The sequence below is a fragment of the Poecile atricapillus genome, chromosome 14 (assembly GCF_030490865.1).
Source record: "Poecile atricapillus isolate bPoeAtr1 chromosome 14, bPoeAtr1.hap1, whole genome shotgun sequence".
Taxonomy (NCBI): Eukaryota; Metazoa; Chordata; class Aves; order Passeriformes; family Paridae; genus Poecile; species Poecile atricapillus.
Window position 1 is genome coordinate 8,051,352 of NC_081262.1, and position 10,337 is coordinate 8,061,688.

The 10,337-nt window shown below is 36.8% G+C and overlaps 1 protein-coding gene across 1 annotated transcript; it reads right to left on the minus strand.

The window, feature by feature from the left end:
- Positions 1-449: 449 nt before the first annotated feature.
- TNFRSF17 (TNF receptor superfamily member 17) lies at positions 450-7,414 on the minus strand. Its single transcript, XM_058849692.1, has 5 exons — positions 7,317-7,414; positions 6,972-7,062; positions 1,707-1,758; positions 1,438-1,569; positions 450-706 (listed from the first exon to the last, which is right to left on the minus strand). Exons 1-5 carry the CDS (start codon positions 7,412-7,414, stop codon positions 450-452), a joined length of 630 nt encoding a protein of 209 aa, XP_058705675.1.
- Positions 7,415-10,337: the final 2,923 nt, after the last annotated feature.

Below are 10,337 nucleotides of genomic sequence, written 5' to 3' on the forward strand. Positions count from 1 at the left end.
AACATTCCTGTTTCAAGTGTTGAAATTACTCTTTTCAAGACTGGGGATGTAGTGTAGGTCGTCATTTCTGCCTCTTAGAACAGTCCTTATGTACCATCAAGAAATTTTTGGCACAAGATCTGAGTCTAACATGAACATAGTTATTTGGAAACTTGTTTATTTTGTATATATCTGCTGTAAGTAAGTACAATCTCTAAAGGCAGAAAAAGCTGTCGTATGTAAGGACTTTCTGAAATTAAAAATGCCAATAACTAGTTGCGTGCCTGAGAATAATGTAGAAATACTTGACTAATGACATACTAGAATTAGAAATAATATGACAATATTAATGCAAGCACAATGGGAGATCTCTAAGGATGATATACTACCTTCTCCACTGATTGCAAGTATTGAAGTTAACTGGAAAAACTCATTTATTATTACTCAGTACAAATACACTTCTCTCCCAGTCATCCAATACCCAGAACATAGTTGTAATAATCAAAAGATTTGGTGGTAACTAGAACAGTAGCTCGTTCTTCAGTAGCTGGTAATGGAAATGAAGTCTCACAGACAGTCTGAGGTTTTACCAAGCCACAGTCACTGCAAGTGCATTCTTCCACTGAATACATTAATGTTTCACTTGGAAGTGTGTGTCTAATTTCTTCCGTGTTCACACTGCTTTCAGTATGAGCCTTGAGAACAGCATTCAGCTCCACAGAGGAGTCTGTAAATATACAGAAGTTAATTTAGTACATACATCATGCTGTACTAAACAAAGAGCTGTTAAAGATCCAGATTTTGTTATGGTCCAACTATGTTCTAACCTCAGTGAAAATATTAAGATTTAGTGGAAGTTTTAAGATGTAGCTACATATATTCCTTTTTTCTATGACAGTACAATCCTCTACTTCAGAATAAGCATTGAAGTAATCCGACACACATTTTCTAATCAGTTATTATTTAATGTCTGAGAATTCACAAATAATAGTATCTGTAAAATGGAAAAAAACTTTTTCACATTCACATAGTTTTCACAGACTACAATATTAAATAAAATTATTTAAAGTCTTATAAAATGAAAAGCTAATATTGAATGTGTATCCTCTGCCTGGGAAGAATTTCTTCTGCATCCAACAAGACTGAAACCCTTATAAAGTTTTTTTTTGCTTTTTTGCATTCATGAATGATTTCTCAAACAGCAGCAAGTAAGCCAGGTATGAATACACAGCAACACAATCCTGACAGGATCCAGAACCAACAAAGAAATTGCTGCTTTTGCAAGTCAGCATCTGTATATTTATTCCCTAATAACTGTGGTAACTTCATGGAGATTATATGAGGAATACCAAATAATCCAACAAAGACAGTCATCAGAATCTGGAATATATACAATCTTTTTACATAAGAGTAGTAAAATGATCTAAAATTATTTTATGAAGAATCTTATTTATTCACCTGTGTTTTCCAGTTTTTCTTTTAGTTGCTTTAGGTGCTTCCATTTAAACAAGACCATTAAGGTGAACAGAGTGAGTATTAAAATCAACCCTATGCCCAAATAAATCCAAAGAATTCCACCTGAATCGGTACCTTATAAAATAAAAGAGATGCATTGCATTAATCATAAACAATAATTAATGTACAGTAAACATGTCCAGTATATCAAACGTAAAATACAACAGGAAGATGCCTAGCACAGCCACAGAGTACTGCAGAAATCTACTTACTCTTCTCACAGTAGTTTTCACACGAGGGCGGTGGTGCACTGGAACACCGGAGCTGACAAGGAGTACAAGAGAGCAGCAAATTATCAAAGTATTCATTTTTGGGGCACTGTGCCATCTGGGGCAGTAATTATGGAACTACAAAGCCACAAAAATTATAAAAGAACGAGGGTCATCCACAAAAGGCTTCTCACTTCTCAATCTGAGCAACTTTAAAAACAGTTAGCAGTAATAATGGGCTTCCATCACAGTTCCACTACATGGGATCATGTTACAGAAAAAGGATTTAACTCAGGTCCCCAAGGAATTTCTGTTCCTTTTTTGGCAATTCACAATTGTAGAAAAACTGAGCAGCTGCACCAAGATAGTTTTCAATGTAAATTTTGTCTGAAACAGAAAATGACTATTTATAGAAGACATTTCTGGAGCAGGTGCTAATTACTGTAGAGAAGATCTCCAAACAGGAGTTCATGATAATTGTTCTTGTCTCTAAAACTTTGGGGATATTTTTTATGGTGACTGCTTCTCAATTCCAAATTAGCCTAATTTATCATCTATTAGTATTTGGTTGGCATTTTTGCTTAGTTCATTTTGGGGGTTGTAGCTTTTTTTTTTTTTGCTTTTTTTTTTTTTTTTTTCTGCTTATAACCATATTTCTATGAGAAATTTAATAAGATTACATTCTAATCATAAAAGAAGTGCTATATTAATATTTTACAATTTTGATTTAAAACATTATCTGCATTTTTCACTTACTTTCTGTAGTACAGAATTGTCATTGGGCTAAAACTGCAGTACCCAGCATGAAAAAATAAGTTTATAGGACATCTCCTTCCTAGACAGGTAAATGTATGTACAGTGAATGTAACATTGCTGAAAATGTATTTGGTCTCCTCACAGGAAAAATAAAAAAGCTTTGACTACAGACTGTCCCAATGAAAACAGTTTACACAGCTAACTTGTATCTTCATGTTTTATTCCAATAGAATTTGTTTTAAATACAAAGTTAACCAGTAGTTTCTAGCAAGTAGAAATAACTGCCTTTATCCAGTCTCACTGCCACAGACAGATCAGAATTACAGGCTGTCTCTCATTATCATACTTAAGTTAATTGCCTTTTTGACTACAGAAATGTAGAAGGAAAACATTGTATAAGGAGTTGTAATTTCATACCACATTCCTATGAGACTTATTTTCCCACAAAATGCACCATGTGGGAATACACAAACTGTTTTTAGTGGAGCAGTCTAACAGATCTGTATTCTAGTCTCTAGCAGATGGAAATGCTCATTGTGGCTTCTGTGCTTGTTTCTAGGGGCCAGGTGCACAGCTCAAGGCTTTCTATCACAGGCTTTTCTCTCTCTTCAAGATTAGTGGATAAACAAGAATTGATGAAATCTGATTTAGCCTTTTCAGTCATGGAGAGGACAATCACATTCTCAACAATGATCTCAAGAAAGCAGATTCTCATGAAAGTATCTTCCTGGTATCCACAGGTACAGTAAGTGAATTTCAGGACAGACAAGCTGGATCCAATTCTTTAAACTTTTATCCACTGACTTCAGTGAAAGATCCCAGCCTTTGCTGCACTCCTGGATTACTTTTTTAGGGGCGCAACACCTTGCATTTGTCTTTGTTGGACTTTGTCATGCACTCCTGCTCTACATGTTGCTGTGATGTATCCTACAACTGACATCTACTCAGTATAATATTGGTACTATTCCTAAAAACTGTAAAGACACTTTATAAGAGAAATGTTGTGATCACCTACTGGGGATGTGCAATGAAGTCCGCCACAGAAATCCACATTTGGTGAACTAATGCACCAATGTCTTCATTTGAAAAGTCCTGTCAAACTTTAAGTACGGTAGAAATTAATTTATGCCTAATTATTTGAGATTGTATATATAGGATCATAAGATATTGAGGCAGAAATGCTTTCTCTCTCAGTTGGCCAGAAAGTTTTCCTATATGGCTGGTTAGAGTTCAAACATATTTCTCATAAGACACAAAGTAAATGCAAAGCAGTCTCATCTTTTCAGTCAAACTCTAGGAAACTCCCCCCCAAGTCAAAGGCACAATACAGCTCATTTCATCAGAGCTCTAGAGAATGATGTTGTCTCTTACAGCAATAATTGTCCCTCAACAGTTGGACTACTATTTCCCAAAGCTTACAGCCTTTAAGGATAAACTAATTTCTTTGACAGATGTGCCTCAAAACACAAATCCTTGAAATTTAAGCAATACATTTTTCACACACTGAAAACTGGGGAGCAATGACAGTAAAGGGTCTCTAATGTGTCATTCCTTTAAGCAGCCACCATTCAAGTCCCAGCCTTTTCCCCTTAGCTATACACAGTGCCAGTGATGTATGTAATGACAAAACACAGGCAACAAATGGTTCAAAAAGCAATGAGGGACTACAGTTGTCATGGCCTGTTGCCTTTGTTTTCTGCACATCCTAACATTCAAAAGTTCCTCTCCTCAAGGGCATGAAAGCAAGCATGTAATCAATAAATCTTGATAAAGCAATAGTTCCCCCTGACAGACCTCGCTACACATCTAAAATACATGTTATTTCAAAATCTATGTCCAGGAGTAAGAAAGACATTTTCTAGCTTAACAAGGTTCTTGTGCAACCTTCATTTTTGAGTCATTTTGATAGGAGGAAGTTAATATTAAAATACTCAAACAAACAACCCTTTAAACACTTTTTTGGAAGAAGTGTACTATACCAACTGGCTTTAATACGGGATGTTTTATACCTGAATTGAGAAGCTGTTTATATTGGACTCAGCCAATGAATGAAAGAAAACACAGAAGCATTAAGAATAAGTTCATTAAGAGACATTAAGAAAAGGATATTGTTATGGGCACACCAAGTACTGAACATCCAGCCAGAGCATTTCCTGCCATGAACACCAATTTGACTGTTGGTTTCGTTAAACGTCTGGAGAAACCAAAGACTTCCAGAAATTCTTGTCTGTTCTTATTTGTAACATGTTAATATTATGTTAATATTGTGTGTTGATATTATGTGACAGAAATAAGTCACCTGGACAAAGTAAGAAAAATTTTATCTTTCACTGTTTAATTTTTAAAAAGCCATTGAGAATGTCTAAGCTAAAATAATAAAATGAAAACTCTGGATGGAAAATCAAAGTAAGTAATATCATCATGTCAATGATTAAAGATTAAAAATTAACTGTCACAGAACAATAACTTAAGGTCTATTTACCACACATAACTTAAACAGCAAAGTTGTGTTGTGGCATTGCTTCAGGGTTTCTCTGTTCAAGCTCATGCCAGGTTTTTTGCCTGACTGTACTTCAGAAATTCTGCTGGCATAATTACATAGCACTTACCAAGAGAAAGAGGGTTTTCTGCTAGGACTATAACATTCCCTTCACAAACAACATTAGCTAGGCTGACAGAGGAATTCTTCTGGTTGTATAGTTGCTTCTACATTGATGGTTTTGTGCTGGCACAGCTCTTTTTATCCCACACACTAAGGCAACTGACCTACACTGTCAAATCTTATAGTACAGGCTTGCTCTGATCCTCTCCAATTCTCTAAAGCTATTTACAGAATAAATCGCCCCCAAAAAGTCTCTTATAAATCACCTCACTTCAACAATCCTAAAAATCAGTAAGACCAATGTACGTACCAAAACCCGCCACCTTCTCAGAAGTTATTGCACTTCAAGGAACAGCAGTCTTACAGTCATCTCCTAAAACACGACCTGTTACTTTCTCTAACAGTTCTGTAACAGTTATTTTCAGAAATCCATGTTTTGTGACATGCATGCTTTGACTGTATAGCTGGGAGGAGATAAGCTGTTCTAGGAATGGTGTCCTACACTGCTAGTAAATAAAAGAATGGAGCTATTAAAGGGTTCATCATGTTCATTAGCTTTTACAAGCTGCACAGAACAATACCACTCTTAGACAAAATACTGTTTAATGTCATTTGCAAACAGAGCAAAAACAAGAACAATGTGGATTTTGCCTGTTTGGTTCAACACATTTTAACTAGACCACAGCTTTGAAAAGAGTGATGTTGCTGGTGCTACATCAAGTATTTCCAAAATGGATTAAAGAGCAAAACAACAGAAGAGAAAAATGTTCCTTTAAAATAGTGATTAAAATAACAATAGCATAAACACAGTCAATTAAATCACAGACAGCTTCTGTATCCCCCACTGTGTTCAAAGCTGACTGAGCTAGGAACCAGCTTATGGAACAGAGGAAGTGCACAGCCCAGGAAAGCAGTGCAAATAGACTGCAAACCCTTGGGGGAAAGAGGATACCTTTTCATTTTTCTGACATTCCACATGTGCCAGAATTGTTATGTAACTGCTAAGGACAATGCATAAAAAAGGAATTGTGCAAGCAACTTTGGATTAAGCTGATGCTTGTTAGAATGCCAGTGACATTTTTATGTTGGTAAAATAGTTTTTACAGAATGTAAACAATTTATTTCTTAATGTAAGCACTTACATTTTGTGTTGGAAAAATAATCTCCTACATGCTTCTATTTTAGTGACTTTGCGGGTGGACAAAATAAACTAAAAATCATCAGTGGTATAATGCCAACAGGAGTAATGGAGTTACAACAAAAATAAATGTGCAGGAACAATTATGAATTATGTGAAGTGTTTGGCATACACTGAAGTCTAACAAGAATTTTTGTTCTGGTAATTTTAGCCAAATTCTCTAGCTATTCAGAGGTTTGAGTAACACACATTCACTTTTTTCAAATTGTCATGTACAGCATCACAGTGCCAATGCATGCCCTCTCTCAAGACAGGAGGGAGATCGTAATTGATTTAGCCACCACTACTCCAGAATAATTCCCCATGCAAATCAGTGTCTCTGGAATAAGAATACTGTCAGAGAATACTTCTAGAGTAATTAAAGCTATTTAGAAACAAGCTCACTATTTCGTTCTCACTGCTTCATAATGAAGTAATTATTTTCTGCAACAATGTTAACATGTTAACTAGCCATAGAAGTACAGCTTTAAAAATCCCATGACACTGTTATTCTTCCTTCACAACAATAATGCCATTCTGCTTTAGTCATTACTGAAACTAAAATCTTAAGGGATCTCTAATGGACAACATGCTCCCTCAACTGGAATTCCAGAGAATTAAGAAGGTGAAAAGAAAAATCCCACATAGAGCCAGTTTTCTATTCCCCTCTCCCTTGAGACCAGACAGCATGTAAAATTTTCCATATAAAACTTAAGTGGTATAGAACTCTTACCATATTTATAAAGTGGGAGGTCTGGCCTAGAGTTATTATGGTATCCAGCAGCAGACATGGCAGCTGGGAGCTCCTCCATGTCAGGGAGTCCCTGCAATCAGAAAAAGTGTGAATAGACAGTGTGTTAATGTTCAGCCACTCCTCATCACACTTGTGCTCCAGGCCCTTCCCCAGCTCTGTTCCCTTTCTCTGGACATGATTCTGTACCTCAATGTCCCTCTTGTCATGAGGGCCCAGAACTGGACACAGCACTCGAGGTGTGGCCTCAGCATTGGTGGTCACTGCGCTCATCCTGCTGGCCATGCTGCTCTTAGGAAGAAGCATGATTGATTTTCTAATCAAAACATTGCTGATCTAAAAGAAAGCATAAGAACAGGTAAACAGAGGTGTAGATTGTAATTCAGAAGATTTCTTTTCAGCTGCTTCAGTATTTTGGTTGACATGATGCCTCTTCTCACCAATCCTACTCCTGGCTTTCAGATCTCTGGAACCACACAGTTCCTGCCTTTCTTCAAAATAGATTCCCTCCTGTCTCTAACCTTCCTAGTCCGAACTCAGTCACTGTTTACATCATTTAAGTGATCTCATTCTTCCCTTCCTGGGATGCATGTTCTTTGCTCAGCACATTCCTTCCACATTAAACAATCCCTCTGATATTTACAACATTATATCTGCCATAAGGTTTATAAACTATGCACAGGTTCTTCACAATGTGCACGCCTAAATCCCCATCTTTGTTTCTTTTTAGCTTTGATAGCAAGAAACCTACACACATAACAGTTTTGACAGAAAAACTACTTACCTAAACTACTCTCCCTCATTTTTCAGTCTGGAATCTCATGGTATCAAAACTATGGAAGAAATTCTGTCTAAGGAGGAACTGCACTGCCTGTGCATTCAAAGAGAGGCATCATGAGCAAAGATCCAATAAGAACCTACCTTACAGATCTCTGGCATCTTAACAAAACAGGGTAACTAAGCAATAGATCACACAGCTGAGAACTCTGAGCCTCCAGTTAGGGTCACATAAAAAAAGGATGGCACTTGCGAAAAAGGCCTTTCATTCTTTATTTTTAGCGATACACAATCAAGGGGACTAAAGCTTGTGTATACACACAGAAGTGAGAGAAACTCATGACTATTTTTAAAAATAATGAGCTGAGCATGTGAGGTATTTGAAAGCTGAGAACATGGACACAGAGAATTATAAACTGGCATTTTGGTGTAGCAATCCATGTATTTCTTTTGATATCTCAAGCAAAACCAATTAATTTTATGCCCTTTTTGAAGCCTGCAGTATGTGTTTAATTGCTCCAAAAGGAGTGATTAAGAAAGGCTTTTACTCTAGATTAGAGCCATCAAAAAGAAGAATCCAGCTCTGAAGTACTCATTGTCAACCCATGATGAAATGTGAGACAGGTTCTAAATTCCTTTGCAGATGTGGAGTAATTCTATGATTGGACTGTGAAACAGAGCTTATGTTCTGGTGCTACATTTGGAAAACTGAAGAAGACTTTTATTTGAAATTCTTCCAATGAAATAGCTTCAAATACATTTCTATGAGGGAATTCATGGACTGCAGTTCTGCCAATATCAAGCACAGGGAGAGGAACAGGCCAGAAACGGCATTTGTTAAATAGCAGTGTTGGAACAAGAAGTCAGTAAAAAGATGTTTCCAGGGCAAGATATCTTAGTTTGGACTAGACATGGTCTTGTGTAAATATAAAAGCCTCTTTATTCACTTATACTTCCAGGAGCACCAGTAAAACTTAGGAGAGACTTGGTTCTTAATGAAGCCATCATGCTGAAACATAACTGTGTTTTCTATTCTCTAGTTCTCAGCTAAATCTCCACAGACTACCTGGAAAGCGAATTTGCCAGGGTTTAAGAATATTAGTTTATAAATTCCTGGCACCTAGTTAAACTTCCAATAATTTACCTCTTACCCCCGTCTTTTCTTTTTCCTAAGTAAATAACTTGTTCCTTTGGCTTTGTTTATAATGGCTCTTTCTGACTTCAAAGGAATTCTAAATATCAGGCTACTCATTTAGGTGCATAACTACTGTACATATTTGAATACCTTTAAATTTCAGGTCATGGCTCACAGTGCGTCACTCGAATCCCAGCTTGCTGCCACACCAGAAAGGGAAGCTGTATTCCTTTCCTGCTCCTCCCAGTCTCAGCCAAAATGTTTCTTTCCCGTGTTGCAGTAGCTGGGGAAGTTACTTGATGTCAAGGTAAACTGAGTCAATTCAATGGTAACTCAGCACCCTAAAACAACTCTCATTCCATTTTAAGGCTTTTGATAGTTTATAGAATTTTAAAAAGTTACCTGTTGGTGGTGAGCAAGTAACTTCTTGAAGCTGCTAACCTGTTTGGAGCCTTCTAGTGAAATACATCTTCTTCCTCAGCTCACATGGCTAAAGCATTGGTATTTCATAGGTGTCCCTGCCAGGCTGCAAAGTGCTTGTGGGAGCTTGGGTGGAAGTTATTACCAAAGTATGGACCTCTATTCCTAATGTCATACGAACAGAGCCCTCCATTTCACTGCTACAGGACTGACCACAGGCTGCAAATGAGTGGTGAAGCTGCCTTGGGATAGTCTATTATATTAATACCTTGCTGTCACCAAAAAATAACTCCTGTTCCCCATTCTTACTTTACACCAGCCCTGGAATTTGTCAAATGCCTCTTATTTGATTCATCTGAGTAGCCCAGGAGGAAAAAGAAAGTGGATTGTTCTGTCACTAAATTTTATGAGCTGGACAGACTCAGCAGAGGGTCTAACAGCTCAGAGGCAGCTGGGCCAGACTCTTCTTTTATAGACAATTTTGATCACTTAAGTCAGTCATGACGTGAGGATGGATTTATTTGTGTGGTTCTCAATAATAAAAGTATTTTATTAAATAACAAAATTTTAGTATTTATTAAATGAAGAGCTGGTATGTTTATTCTAAACGTTTTGAAGCAGAAGAAATCGAAACAATTAAAGTTTTTATAATGGTTTAAAACCTCAAGCAAACAGGACCATTTACATGCCAGCAGATATTTTTCCAGTAAAACTATCATAATTCCACTTTTTGTTTTGAGTACCAGCTGTTCTGAAGTGGAAAAACAAACTACTAGCCCTGTTAAAAATTTAGTGTTTGAGTTTACACAATTCCTATGTGTGACAGCCTGCAAAACAGGTTTGTACACTCTGAAGGGCATCTGGCATCTTCTGAAATTCTGTGGACTAATTGTTTATATCCTAGCAAGTACCTAGGGAATAAATACCTGTCAAGGAAGGAAGAAAGAAAGGTTGTGAAACACAACTAATTCTTTTCCCCTGAAATCAGTGGTAAAATGCACTTCTGCACCTCTGAT